A 16,000-nucleotide genomic window follows, 5' to 3' on the forward strand; every position below is an offset into this window, starting at 1 on the left:
CAGGTGTCAAGCGTGAGGCCCGGCAATTCGGATTTGGAAAAGCGAAAGCCTAACTGAATATTTTTCCTGAATTTTATACTAATTGAACTTGAAAAAGAAATTTAATTTGATTTTTTAAATAAACGATTTCACCGATTTACACGCGTTTTCCCTTGGCCAAATTTTGACCGTATCACCCTTTAAGCATGAACTCCTCAATATGGAAAAATGAGGAAGTTCTTTCTAAGTCATTACTTTTAATTTTCATCCCAAAAATTCTTTTCTGGTGGACTACACACAACTATGAAATTTCTTTTTTGGCATTTCATCTTACAAGCCAGTGGCTCATATAAATATTTTCCAAATTTATTTTACATAACAGGTAAGGACTTAAAGTTTACCATTTAAAATTCAAAACGAGAAACCCTTTATATAAAATTTCACAAATTTTCCTTCATCGTTAAATTGTATACAAAACGAGTAATAATTTATCATATAAAAAAATGTTGTCCTATACTATCTAGGACGGAATGTCGAAAAGGAATTTCACAATTTAATTGTTTTCCTCTCATTGTTAACTTTAAAATGAGGAGACATAGAATTTACATTTAACCCCATACCCAAGAAAAGGGAGAACAAATAAAAATCACTAGTAAATGGAAATCATCAACGGACCACAATTATTTCATTTGAAATATTTTTCATAATTCCGTCAATTCTATTTGCCATAGAACTGCATAAAATTTTAGGAATTTATGAAGAACAAAAACTTGTTTATGCAAAATCATTGAGGCAAAAATGAGATTGTATTGTAGCATTTAGTTTATGCCATGATTGTTATTACAAAATAGTATTCGTTTATTCGTTTGTATACTTACAGTATTGTAGTTAATAACAATACTCTTAAAAATTGTTACATACACGGATTCCAAACTAAAGCAAAACAAAAATAAAATAAAACTATGATGAAGCCATGCAAGAGTACCATACATACAATATTTGAGTTTGTATTTGAATTTTGTATGGATATTTTTATGTATGGCTACTATGAGTACTTCAAATTAATTGAAAACGCTGTTAGTAAACGATCGAAATATTATTATTTGTTGTTATCAATCTTTTGTATAAAAAATAGAAGTAAACTAAATTTGGAAGGACCTGGTTACACAAAAAAAAAAGAAAATTTCATTCTCCTGGGGAAATTTTTGAAAAAAAAAATATAAAAAAACTGAATTTTAAAAATTTTGAAACAAAAAAATAGGACCTGGTTACACAAAAAATAAAGAAAATTTCATTGTCCTGGGGAAATTTTTGAAAAAAAATCAAAAAACTGAATTGTAAAAATGTTGAAACAAAACTTAGTTCCATGGAACCCAATCAGGAGAATATGGTGGATTTGGCAGTAATTCAATTCCAGGGTAATGCTGGTTATTTTTCTGAATGCTTTAAACCCTCTCTAAATGGTTTCAATGCACTGTGGAACGCCGTTCGAACTTGGCTATAAAAAGGAGGTCCCTTGTTATTGAGAATAGAATAAGAGAGTAGTTCATCACTGGTTTCTCACAATGCACTGAATAGTCCAAGTGAGCCTGAAATACCGTGTTGTCACTATGCCTAACCTATAACACAATTCTACTGACTTGATCATTGCAATATAGTGGGGGGTCTCCATGTAGGCCAAGTAGGGAATTCACAACGTTCGTGCCGCCCTAAAAACTTCTTTATCAAATTTTACCCGCCATCATAGAATGGTGATGGGGGCAGGGCTGTGGAGCAGGAGTCGGAGTTTTGGTGTCTCCGACACTGAAGATTTTGCTGGAGTCGGAGTCGTAAAAATTTTGCTCGACTCCGGCTAAACCAAATTTTTTAAAACACTTCACATTTTTGTAACTAAGCAAGTTTTTACGCAAATTAGTTTCCATTGCGTTACTCATTCGATCAATGTACAGCATGATTGTAAATAAAAATCAACTTCCAATGACGGCTATCTTTTTATGTTTCCTAGAATGTTAGACTAGCAGATTGGCTGGATCGATCCCTTTTAATGACCATATCAATTTATTTGAAATATTTCGAACAATCGAAATTATTTTTTTTTATTTTATTTTAAGGCCATATACATATGTGGAATATTGACAGAAAATTTTGTCAAAATGTTATTTCTATAAAAAGTTTTGTCAAAATTTAATTTCTATAGCAAATTTTGTCAAAATTTTATTTCTATAAAAAATTTATTCAAAATTTTATTACTATAGAAATATTTTTTTCTATAGAAAATTTTGCAAAATTTTGTTTCTTCACAAAAATTTCTTCAAAATTTTATTTCTATTGATAATTTTATTTCTATAAAAATTTAAGTAAAAATTTTATTTCTATAGAAAATTTTGCCAAAATTTTATAGTAATAGATTTTTTTATTAGAAAATTTGGTCAAAGTTTTATTTCTATAGAAAATTTTGCTAAAATTTTATTTCTATAGAAAATTTTGCCAAAATTTTATAGTAATAGGTTTTTTATTAGAAAATTTGGTCAACATTTTATTTCTATAGAAAATTTTGTCAAAATTTTATTTCTATAGAAAATTTTGTCAAAATTTAATTTCTATAGAAAATTTTGTTTCTGTAGAATATTTTGCAGAATTTTATTTACTACACAATTTTTTTTTTTAAATTGTATTTTTATTGATAATTTTTTCAAAATTTTATTTCTATAAGAAAAAATTGTCAAATTTATTTCTATAGCAAATTTTCTCAAAATTTTTTTTCTTACTGATGCTCACTGATACACATTGCTATCAAAAATTTATTCAAAATTTATTACTATAGAAATATTTTTTTTTTCTATATAAAATTTAGTCCAAATTTTATTTCTATAGAAAATTTAGTCAAAATTTTGCTTCTATAGAATATTTTGCAAAATTTTATTTCTATAGATAATTTTGCAAAATCTTGTTTGCTACACATTTTTTTAATTGTATTTGTAATAAAATTGTATTGATAATTTTTTCAAACTTTTATTTCTATAAAAAAATTTTGCCAAATTTTATATCTATAAAAATTTTATTCAAAATTTTATTTCTATATATTTGGTCAAAATTTGATTTCTATTGAAAATTGTTCCAAAATTTTATTTCTAGAAAATTTAGTCAACATTTTGTTTCTGTAGAAAATTTTGCAAAATTTTATTTCTATATAAAATTTTGCAAAATTTTATTTACCAAACAACAATTTTTCTAAAATTGTATGCTCACTGATACTCACTGCTAATTTGAAAACTTGTAGAAATGACTCAAATTTTAAAGGATTTGAGATAGTATCAATAATTTTGGTCCACAAATACAAATACTGTTGGTATCTTCTGATATTATGATGGGTATTTATATCATTATTTTATTTATTAAACATTGCCCTAAATTTGAAATATAGAGTTCAATTGGCATCTAATGTGAAATTAAGACCTTTTTTTTGCACATACGATACTTTATATCGATCCACTTACGGTACCTCCACAATAGAACTAGAAATTAGTGGTATTAAAATGAGATTTAGTTATATTACCCGGAGTCGGCTCCGGAGTCGGAGTCAAGCTGATGAAAAATGCTGGAGTCGGAGTCGAGTAAAATTGGCTCGAAATGTCACCAGCATTACTGAGGTGGGATAATCCACCGCTGAAAAACTTTTTGGTGTTCGGTCGAAGCAGGAATCGAACCCACGACCTTGTGTAGGCATGCAAACCATTGCACCATGGTGGCTCCCATAGAAATAAACTTTTGACAAACTTTTCTATAGCAATAATATTTTGACAAAATTTTCTATAGAAAAAAAATTTGGACAAAATTTTCTATAAAAATGAAATTTTGACTAAAGCAATAAAATGTTGACAAATTTTTCTATTTCACTAAAATTTTGACAGAATTTTCTATAGCATTAAAATTTTGACTATATTTTCTATAGAAATAAAATTTTAACAAAATTTTCTATACAAATGAAATTTTGACGAAAATAAAATTTAAATAAAATTTTGACAATATTTTCTATAGAAAAAAATTCTTTATAAAAATAAAATGTTGACGAAATTTTCTTTAGAAATAAAATTCGACAAAATTTTTTATAGAAATAAAATTTTGATGAAATTTCCCATAGAAATAAATTTGTACAAAATATTCTATAGAAAAAAATTTTTGATAAAATGTTCTAACATATAGACAAAAATGCTGACAAAATTCCTAAAGAAATAAAATTTGGGCAAATTTTTTTATAGCAATAAAGTTTTGACAAAATTTTCTATAGCAATAAAATTTTGACAAAATTTGCAATACAAACAGAATTTTAAAACATTTCCTATAAAAACAAAATTTTAACAACATTTTTTATAAAAATAAAAGTACGAAATATAAAATTTTTTTGTTTGGAAGTTTTTTTTGTAACATTTTCTCCACATTTTGGTAGATTCTTTTTGGGTCGAGTGGCAAGCGGGATTGGAAGCCGCAATTTTTATTTTATTTGCTTGAAGTTGAGTGGTTATTATAAGTTTGATATAGCCCCCATATAGACCGACTTATTGAACCCATAGAAACCACACTTTTAATAAACTTTGCTTGAAATTTGAAATTGTGTATATAGCTCCAGGTTTTGTTATAGTTCCCATATAAACCGATCTCCTGATTTGTATATATGACAACATTTTCTATAGCAATAAAATTTTGGCAACATTTTCTATTGCACTAAAATTTTGATAAAATTACCTATAGAAATAAAATTATGAAAAAATTTTCTATAGCACTAAAATTTTGACAAAATTTTCAATACAACTAAAATTTTGATAAAAATTACCTATAGAAATAAAATTTTCACAAAATGTTCTATAGAAATAAGATTTTCAAAAAAGTTTCTATAGCAATAAAATTTTGGCAACATTTTCTAATAGAACTAAAATTTTGATAAAATTATCTATAGAAATAAAATTTTGACAAAATTTTCTATAGCAACAAAATTTTGACAAAATCTTCAAAGAACTACAATTTTGATAAAATTTTCTATAGAAATAAAATTTTGAGAAAATTTTCTATAGAAATAAAATTTTGACAAAATTTTCATACAAATAGAATTTTAAAACATTTTTTATAAAAACAAAATTTTAACAACATTTTTTATAAAAATAAAATTTTTAAGATTGTTTTGTTTGGAAGTTTCTTTGGTAAAATTTTCTCCACATTTTGGTATATTCTTTTTGGGTCGAATAGCAATTGGGATTGGAAGCTGCAATTGTTTTCCTATTTGCTTGAAATTGAGTGGTTATTATAAATTAGTTCCCGGTTTGATATAGCCCCCCATATAGACCCATCCCCGGTTTGACTTATTGAGCCCATAGAAGCCACACTTTCACATCAGCTTTGCTTGAAATTTTAAATCTATAAATATTTAGCTGTGCCGAAAATGGTGTATATCGCTCCAGGTTTTGGTATAGTCCCCATATATGAAGATCTCCTCCATATATGAAGATCTTCCGGATCTTCTTGAAAGAACAAATTTCATCAGATCCAATTTCGTACATGATGTTAGTATGTGTCATCTAACAAAAATGCAAAATTTAGTCCATATCGGTCCGATGTGACTCATTTGCAATAGTCACTGGTGCCATGTGTTGCTTGTTTCATTCGAAAGTTAGCGTGCTTTCAACAGACGGACGTACGGACCTCGTCAGATGGGGTCAGAATTTCACCATGACCTACAATATGCATCCTATGGTGGAAAGTATAAAAATTATCCTACATGTTTCAAATTTAATTTGGGACATCGTGTCTCTTCACCCAATTTTCTTGAGAGGGAGGTAGGTTCCTTCCATTCACTTTAAATTTTCATATTGAATTTATGGACTCATATGTCTATATAAAAGTCCCCAAAAATCTACAATTTACATATTAAATACCCAGCAAAAAATTTGGAAGTTCTTCCACAGGCACAACTTTAAAAGCACTTCCAAAAGATGCACTCCCAATGATGTTCTTTATTTTAACTACCCAGGAAATTCTTTTAATTCAATTTTTTATAACTTGGTTTTTTCATACTTTTAATGGGTAATTTTAACTTTTTTTGTATCAAATAGGTTAAAACAGTGTAAGAATTCATAAAATGGTCCAAATCATTAAAATTTTGTCGAAAAACACGCTAAATCCAATCTGAAAAAATTGTGAATTTTTTTAAAATATTTGAGGTCAAACGTTTGCGAAAAGCGTTAGAATCCATTAAAAAGAATAAAAAACTATAAAAATTATTTATTTGACAAAATATCACAGAATTTTTTTATTTACATCCAAAACATTGAATTCGGATCACACCTAAAGAAGTGATGCAAATTCAGTGAAACGGCTGTTGAAAGGGAGGACTTCCGTCCTATGACAAGCCCATGTTAAATTCATCGCTTCTGCGTCAATTTTGCACAACTTCCGGATCCAAAAAGAACATTTTCATTACTTTTTTGGCGACGCTTTTTTGCTGGGTATATACTATATATGATAATCCATTATGAGGAGATGTTTTCAAATAATTTTATGAGTTCCATGGTATTGGTATTATTATAACGTTTTAAAATGCGGTACACACACATTTTGTTGACATTGAGGAAAACTATATTCGGTTGTAAAGTATAACCCAATCCCAAGTAACCCAATCAAAAAGTCTCTGTCGAAATTAGATTCTTCTTAGTTATTTAATAACCTTATTCGCCTATTTACTTAAAAAATTAAACTACTTACCTCTTCATTTTATTTCTTTGAACCCAAAACAAAAAATAATAAAACCCATAATTAACACAATTTATTATTTTTATATATGGATTTGTTTTGTTTTTATTTCTTATTTGTCGCTTAATTTAGTTACTTTACGGTCTCTTTCCCATCTTCATCGTCATTATCATCATTTATATATAATAATATACGTAAGTTTATGTGTGTTTTTATTTCATGTATATGTATAGGTAATATAATCATCAATTACATTTATTGTTGTTGTATGGTAGTATGCTGTTTCTTTTTTTATAAATTTTAAAATATATGAAAAATATATTCATAATATATTTTCAGTATTCTAAACGACCAATATCCATATTGGTATGGTTGGTTTTGTTTTTCATTCCTTCAATTTGATTTTTCTTTTTTGGTTTGTAGCAAAAATGTTCTATGTTGGATGCCTTAGTTTATTGTTTCAATTCACACAAAAAACAAAAAATAAATTATAGTTGTAATAATAATAATAATACTACTATTAATTATTATTTTAATCATTAATAGTCAATAGCAATTACATATAATAATATTACGTGTTGTATATATATCACTAAACGCAAAAATATAACGCAAAATACTTTTTAAACAAAGTTCTAGTTTAGTTCCCATAATCACCGATAAATGTATCGATAATATAACGTTTCACCTCATTTATGGATATTCGCTTCTCCGAGCATTGCCTTCGTCCTTGAAGTCGTGGTAATATGAGAAGTTGTTGTAATTCACCCTGTAATGGGAAAGGAAAAAACAAAGATTTTTTGAAGTTACAAATTTTCCATATAATGTTCCGCTTCAGGAGGTCATTTCCAAGTTACAGAGAGCTCAAGTAGCTCTTACATGTTCGGTTAAAAATATTAGTTTCTCCTCTAGATATATTTTTTATTGTTTTATATCTTTTTCACAGATATGGATGCTATGGCTATTGTCAAGGTTATCCTATGGAGAAAGACATAGGGAAGCCAGTGGTCCCTGATCTACTCGCTGGACTACTACGCTCGTTTTTGCTGCAAATATACGCCCCCCTATGGCTACGTCACCAAACAGACCATAAAGAAATGGAACAGATTATGGTCAACAATTGTACTGCTTGTCATAAACTCAGTATTATTTTCTCCAAAAAGAAATACTTTAGTACAAAATGTTATTCCGTTTGTCTAAAAATTTGGTCGGGAGGAAAATATTTTTCCTTGAATGTTAGCAATTCAGTTTGTCATCCAGTAATGTATGGCAGTATTGCCTCAGTATAAGCCAATAATGAGCAATGCGTCAGTAGTGAGCAATACATCCTGTACATCATGGTTTGTCAAAATTTTACTTCTATAGAACATTTTTTCAAAATTTTATTTCTATAGATAATTTTTCAACATTTTATTTCTATAGAAAATTTTGTCAAAATTTTATTTCTATAGAAAATTTTGTCAAAATTTTATTTCTATAGAAAATTTTGTCAAAATTTTATTTCTATGAGAAATTTTATCAAAATTTTATTTCTATGGAAAATGTTTGCAAAATTTTATTTCTATAGAACATTTTGTCAAACAGAACATATTGTCAAAATTTTATTTCAATAGAAAATTTTATCAAAATTTTATTTCTATAGATAATTTTTCAACATTTTATTTCTATAGATAATTTGTCAACATTTTATTTCTATAGAAAATTTTTTCAAAATTTTATTTCTATGAGAAATTTTATCAAAATTTTATTTCTATGGAAAATGTTTGCAAAATTTTATTTCTATAGAACATTTTGTCAAACAGAACATATTGTCAAAATTTTATTTCTATAGAAAATTATGTCAAAATTTTATTTCTATAGAAAATTTTGTCAACATTTTATTTCTATAGAAAACTTTTGCAAAATTTTATTTCTATAGAGAATTTTGTCAAAATTTTATTTTTACAGAAAATTTTGTCAAAATTTTATTTCTATTGAAAAGTATGTCAAAATTTTATTTCTACAGAATTTTTTTCAAAATTTTATTTCTATAGAAATTTTTGTCAAAATTTTATTTCTATAGAATTATTTTGCAAAATTTTATTTTTATAGAAAATTTTGTTAAACTCTTGTCAACATCAGCGCCATCTGGAGAAAAGATCTTCAAGGATGTCTCGACCAGGGCTGTGGAGCCGGAGTCGGAGTCTTGGAGTCGGAGTCTGAAGATTTTGCTGGAGTCCGAGTCGGAGTCGTAAAAATTTTGCTCGACTCCGACTCCGGCCAAACCAATTTTTTTTAAAACATTTCACATTTTTGTAACTAAGCAAGTTTTTACGCAAATTAGTTTCCATTGCGTTATTCATTCGATCAATGCACAGCATGATTTTAAATGAAAATCAACTTTCAATTACGACTATCTTTTTATGTTTCCTAGAATGTTAGACTAGCAGATGGGTTGGATCGATCCATATCAATTTATTTGAAATATTTCGAACAATCGAAATTATTTTTTTTAATTTTATTTTAATGCCATATACATATGTGGAATAGACAGAAAATTTTTTCAAAGTTGGTTTTTATAGAAAGTTTTGTCAAAATTTTATTTCTATAAAAAATTTATTCAAAATTTTATTACTATAGAAATATTTTTTTTATAGAAAATTTAGCCAACATTTTGTTTCTATAGAATATTTTGCAAAATTTTATTTCTATAGAAAATTTTGCAAAATTTTATTTGTTACACGAAATTTTTTTCAAATTTTATTTCTATTGATAATTTTATTTCTATAAAAATTTAAGTCAAAATTTTATTTCTATAGAAAATTTTGCCAAAGTTTTATACTAATAGATTTTTATATTAGAAAATTTGGCCAAAATTTTATTTCTATAGAAAATTTGGTCAAAATTTTATTTCTATAGAAAATTTTGTCAAAATTTTATTTCTATAGAAAATTTAGTCAAAATTTTTTTTCTGTAGAGCATTTTGCAGAATTTTATTTACTACACAAACATTTTTCTAAAATTTTGGTTTTTTGATAATTTTTTCAAAATTTTATTTCTATAAGAAAAAATTGTAAAATTTTATTTCTATAGCAAATTTTCTCAAAATTTTTTTCTTACTGATGCTCACTGATACTCACTGATATAAAAAATGTATTCAAAATTTTATTACTATAGAAATACTTTTTCTATATAAAATTTAGTCAAAATTTTATTTCTATAGAAAATTTTGCAAAATTTTGTTTGCTACACATTCTTTTTTTAAAATTGTATTTCTATTGATAATTTTTCAAACTTTTATTTCTATAAAAAATTTTGCCAAATTTTATTTCTATAAAAATTTTATTCAAAATTTTATTTCTACATATTTGGTCAAAATTTGATTTCTATATAAAATTTAGTAAAAATTTTGTTTCTGTAAAAAATTTTGCAAAATTTTATTTCTATATTTACTAGACAAAAAATTTTCCAAAATTGTATGCTCACTGATTCTCACTGCTAGGTCGAAAACTTGTTGAAATGACTCAAATTTTCAAAATTTTCAATGAATGAATCATAAATGCATTTTTGCGAAATTGTCTAAACAGTTATAAATATTTCCGAAATATTGCCCGAGATTTTGTAGAAGTCTGATTTGAGATTTTATCAAAATGTAGATCTAAATACAAAGTTGTGCAGAGTATATTATAATAGGCCGACTTTAGACATTCCTTGCATATTTATTTTTTGTTAAAATTGTTACGTCCCATAACGTTAGATTTAAATTTGAAGTGCATAGATTTTGTAGAAGCATATACAATGGGAATATAAACCTTTATATAGCTCGCAACAAATTTAAAAGATTTGAGATAGTATCAATAATTTTGGTCTACAAATACATATACTGTTGGTGTCTTCTCATATTATGATGGGTATTTATATCATTATTTTATTTGTTAAACATTGTCCTAAATTTGAAATATGGAGTTCAATTGGCATCTAATGTTAAATTAAGACCTATTTTTGCACACATAAATAAATACGATACTTTATATCGATCCACTTACGGTACCCCCACAATAGAACTACAAATTAGTGGTATTAAAATGAGATTTAGTTATATTACCCGGAGTCGGAGTCGAGTTGATGAAAAATGCTGGAGTCGGAGTCGAGCAAAATTGGCTCGACTCCACAGCCCTGGTCTCGACAAGTACAAAAGATGTATTTCCCAAGCATCAAGGTTGACAGTTAAGAAGGACGAGATCCATCTGATATCAGGATATGGAGTTATGCTAAGGATATCGACCGGTTGTACCCACCCATAAGTGAGAGAAGTGGCGTAAGTATCTGCAGGAGACAGATCTTTGATACAAACGGAATCTTTGGAAATCCAAACATAGAACGTTTTTGCAAAATTTTATTTTTATAGAAAATTTTTGTAAAATTTTATTTCTATGGAAAATTTTTTCAAACTTTTATTTCTATAAAAAAATTTTGTTTTTAATTTTATTTGTATAGAAAATTTTTTCAAAATTTTATTTCTATAGAAAATTTTGTCAAAATTTTATTTCTATATAAATTTTTGTCAAACACTTGTCAACATCAGCGCCATCTGGAGAAAAGATCTTCAAGGATGTCTCAACGAGTACAAAAGATGTATTTGCCTAGCATCAAGGTTTGACCGTTAAGAGGGACGAGTTCCGGAAATAAACCTCATCTGATATCAACATATGGAGTTATGCTAAGGATATCGACCGGTTTTTACCCACCCATAAGTGAGAGAAGTGGCGCAAGTATCTGCAGGAGACAGATATTTGATACAAACGGTTGTGGTCGACGATTCGGAACTTTTGGAAATCCAAACATAGAACGTTTTTGCAAAATTTTATTTTTTTGTAGAAAATTTTTGTAAAATTTTATTTCTATGGAAAATTTTTGAAAAATTTTGTTTCAATGGAAATTTTTTGCAAAATTGTGTTTCTATAAAAATTTTTTTCAAAATTTTATTTTTATAGAAAAATTTTGTAAAATATTATTTCTATAAACAATTTTTGCAAAATTTTATTTCTACAGAAATTTTCTTCAAAATTTTATTTTTATAGAAAATTTTTTCAAAATTTTATTTCTATAGAACAATTTTTAAAAATTTTATTTCTATAGAAAATTTTTGCAAAATTTGTAAAATAATACTTCATTGGCGAGGAATATTTTGCAAAATCTACCAAAACATCTAGAATTTCACCAATCTGCCAAACCATTTACCATTTTTAGTAGAATTTTACCTACTGTGGCAACTGTGTGTGGGACACAAATTTCTTTGTGAGATCACCCGACTTGCATAACGGCCTCATGCCAAAGCTCCTCAGACGTCACCATGCCATGACTTCATGAAATCTGAACCCATCGAAATCACGGTAAATATTGATCTAATGCTAGACACTTTTATTACAGAGAAATTACCGAAAATAACGAACTTCGGTAAAGCTAACTGGGAGCTATTTACCACTCTAACGGAGTACAAGTTTGCCATTGCCCACTTGTCAACATCAACGCCATCTGGAGAAAAGATCTTCAAGGATGTCTCGACGAGTACAAAAGGTGTATTTCCCCAGCATCAAGGTTAACATTTAAGAGGGACGAGTTCCGGAAATAAACCCCATCTGATATCAGGATATGGAGTTATGCTAAAGATATCGACCGGTTTGTACCCACCCATAAGTGAGAGAATTGGCGCAAGTATCTGCAGGAGATGGAACATTAATACAAACGGTTATGGTCGACGATTCGGAACCTCTGGAACTCCAAACAGTAAGACAACATCTCCATTTCGTTCGCAAACATAGAAGGACGATACCCGTACGGCGACAAACATCCCTGGATTGTGTACTCCGGGCCATAAAGGCCGTCTAAGGTTATACCGCAATTGGTCCAGAGGAAACCCAAATACCCGTACGGCGACAAACATCCCTGGATTGTGTACTCCGGGCCATAGAGGCCGTCTAAGGTTATACCGTAATTGGTCCAGATGGTTCGGCTTCGAGGATGTTGAAGCCTATTGGAAATAATGGTACTAGATTTCTGGCGGCTCAGCACCCTCTAAAACATAGAAAAATTGTTCCAATTATGAAACCAGAAAAAAAGTCACACATTGTTGGACCCCATTTTCTTTACCCGTTAGAAAAAATTCTCGATGCATTTTTACTGCCAGCATGGATTCTACTCGGGCACCACCTTGTCTGAATTAACAACCTACATTATAGAGGTCGCATAAACGTTTGGTTCTCGTAGCACTGAATCTGTCTAGAGCTTTTGATAAAGTGATCCAAACCACCCTCGTAAGGAGAATTCCCTCCCCAATAATCTTAAGACATGGTCGGTAACCAGGAGGTGAACCAGCAACGTACGTTGTCAGAGCATTCATACAACCAAGAAAAAAACATGTGGAAATGGTTTCTAAAACGTTGAGAGTACAAACAAGATCTTTGAAATCATTTTTAACTGCTGGCACTTGAGGTATAGATAAGTAGACAATTTTGAGTCGATGGTAATCTCCTTATCGATTATGCGTCCCCTGTTTGCTCTTCCAGTATAAACGATACCAAATGGAAATTGATACAGGATATCAATTGAAGAAACTGGAAGAGCATCTACAGCATAAGTCCAAAATGCTCTTGGTGAGGCATTTTTGTGATCTTCTCACCCACCAGCACCTGATAAAATGTAGGGTCTGCCATGAGGGAGCTATCTAAACGAGTAAGCCCATCCTCTTCGACTTTAGCAAATACCTGTAGTCAATTAATCACCTGATTGGCTATGACAACGATGAGAGCATTGCAGGGCACGGCAGGCCATATATGGTCGGAATCGACGCCACGATAGTAGAAAACTTCCTCGTGAGCTGAGCATGTCACGAGATTGGGTGCAACATAAATTGAAAAATGACCTTAGAAGCCATTGAAGTTCAAAATAGACAAAGAAGGTAGAAAGGAAAGAGACAAGGAGTTGCTTCGCTTGCATGAAAGTTGGTAGTTAACGAATTTGGATTTCCTCGATGGGAAGCCATTCCAAATTGAGCGGACAAAACAATAACAAAAAGTTATAGTGTTTACTTCCCAAAGGTTGATAACCACAACCGAATTTGATTTTATCCGATAAGCAGTCAGTCCACATTGAGCAGTTTGTGAACAAAGAAAAAAGGTCGATTTTACTTGCCAATGCTGAAAAATTTTCACCTTCAGTTGCCCACAAGAACTCCAGCGCACCGATGAAGTAATGGTTACGGTAGGTTAGGTTAGGTGGCAGCCCGATGTATCAGGCTCACTTAGACTATTCAGTCCATTGTGATACCACATTGGTGAACTTCTTTCTTATCACTGAGTGCTGCCCGATTCCATGTTAAGCTCAATGACAAGGGACCTAGCCGAGTCCGTACGGCGTTCCACATTGCAGTGAAACCACTTAGAGAAGCTCGGAAACCCTCAGAAATGTCACCAGCATTACTGAGGTGGGATAATCCACCGCTGAAAAACAGTTTGGTGTTCGGTCGAAGCAGGAATCGAACCCACGACCTTGTGTATGCAAGGCGGGCATGCTAACCATTGCACCACGGTGGCTCCCGATGAGGTAATGAAATGGGCCGCCGTAACACCCGATCGTCGCTCAATTTCGTCGACTGTGGGATCAAACTAAATGCCGAATATTACAGGGAAAATGTCCTCAATGGACTTAGCCTTATTCAATTTATACAAATATTTCAATTTTTCATTTTGTTTTGTATGCCTTAAAGAAAATATGTTATGTTAAAAAAAACTTCGCTCCTCAGAAAAAAAAAAATTGCTTTTTCAGTGTAGATAAAAAATACACAAAATAGTATTATAATTTTTGAACTTACAATAAATTGTTGTTAAAGAAAATTTTAAGTTCAACAAAGTTTTTGTTGATGTAACAAAATTGGTTGCTAATGTGACAAAATATCACTAAAATCGTAATTTTATTTACAAATTACGTTGCTAGCACAAATTTAAACATAATTTTAGTTGTATTGACAAGAAAATTAATAGATATTTTTTTGAGTGTACAATACCAAGCCAATCCCTTTATTCTGTGAATATGTAAAAAATCGTTTTAATTATTTTCGATCCTTAATTTAATTTATATTTGCATATTGCTCTTATGATAAACTCTATTTGTAATGTTTTTTAATCATTTACTCCTTTCACGGAACATTTCATTCTACAATCATTGACATTTCATTTGTATATAGTGTATGTTTTTTAAGAATTTCATATAAATGTTCATTTAGTTTTACTTACATTAAAACCCTTTCCAACTTCCACATCCGCATTAAGGGGCAATGAAAATAAACGCTTCGAAACGACAAAACTATTCGACCAGGAACAATCTGTGTATATCGTTATAAAATCACCATTTTTTATGCTGTCAAATACACACAAGAAAACACAAACAAATAAACAGGAAAATATTAAAACTTGCAATAAAATAAAAATTAATACACTTCGTATTTATAGACTATAATATGAGTATGAGTGGATGTGTGTGTATGTGTGCATGAGAGACTCTTGAAAAGCAATTACAAACGATGGGTATCAACAACCAACCATAGAGGTGAATAAAAACCTCAAATATTGCTAATAAAAATGTAAATTTCAGTAACTCAACCGCACAGGAAACACTTCAGTGAACTTGTACACAATCACATGTACAAGCAGTCATATTCAATCGTATAAACTCATACTCATAAACACACACACAGAAGTTCACTCATTTCCCCATTGGGGCTGAATATGCAAATATTCATTTACAACACAGCCGTACCCATCGTTTTGAAGACTCTCACAGAGACTTCACCTTATACTCATAACACTGAAGCTAAGATACTTTTTTCGTTTCTCTCTCATACACTCACTCACATACCCATCTCTATGATCTCATTCGCATATGTAAACCTCAAGTTAACACATTTATCCCCCTTCTTACCTTATGGCCACTTGATGCCACCGATAGTCATACAAATTAAATTGTATGGGCAGCATCTCAGTGGTTTTATCTCGTTCCAAATACAGGTGTAAGCCATCTCGATATGTTTCCAAATACAGATTATGTGTACCATTGCGTATGGAGAATATTGTAGCTGTCGTTGTGGGGTTGTAACTATCATTCTGCGTTATTATATCGTGTAAATTTTCCCCATCAGTTATGAATGGTGGTTACGGCCACAGGCATTATTAGGACATTAGAAAGTTGTTATGGAAATAGACAGAGAGGGAGAGAGGGAGAAATATAATAAAATGGAAGAAAATAT

General features: G+C 29.6%; 1 protein-coding gene across 1 annotated transcript in view; it reads right to left on the minus strand.

Annotated features, from left to right (window-relative positions):
• Positions 1-6,817: 6,817 nt before the first annotated feature.
• The window catches only part of LOC142220484 (uncharacterized), a 94,054-nt gene continuing 84,871 nt past the window's right edge, over positions 6,818-16,000 (minus strand). Inside the window, exons 6-8 of the mRNA XM_075289660.1 lie at positions 15,676-15,857; positions 14,991-15,114; positions 6,818-7,489 (exon numbers count right to left, since the gene is read on the minus strand). Coding sequence (XP_075145775.1) covers positions 7,361-7,489; positions 14,991-15,114; positions 15,676-15,857 — 435 coding nt within the window. The 3' untranslated portion in view covers positions 6,818-7,360. The remainder of the gene's footprint in view (positions 7,490-14,990; positions 15,115-15,675; positions 15,858-16,000) is intronic.

This window comes from Haematobia irritans, chromosome 1, assembly GCF_050003625.1.
Source record: "Haematobia irritans isolate KBUSLIRL chromosome 1, ASM5000362v1, whole genome shotgun sequence".
In the NCBI taxonomy this organism is placed as follows: domain Eukaryota; kingdom Metazoa; phylum Arthropoda; class Insecta; order Diptera; family Muscidae; genus Haematobia; species Haematobia irritans.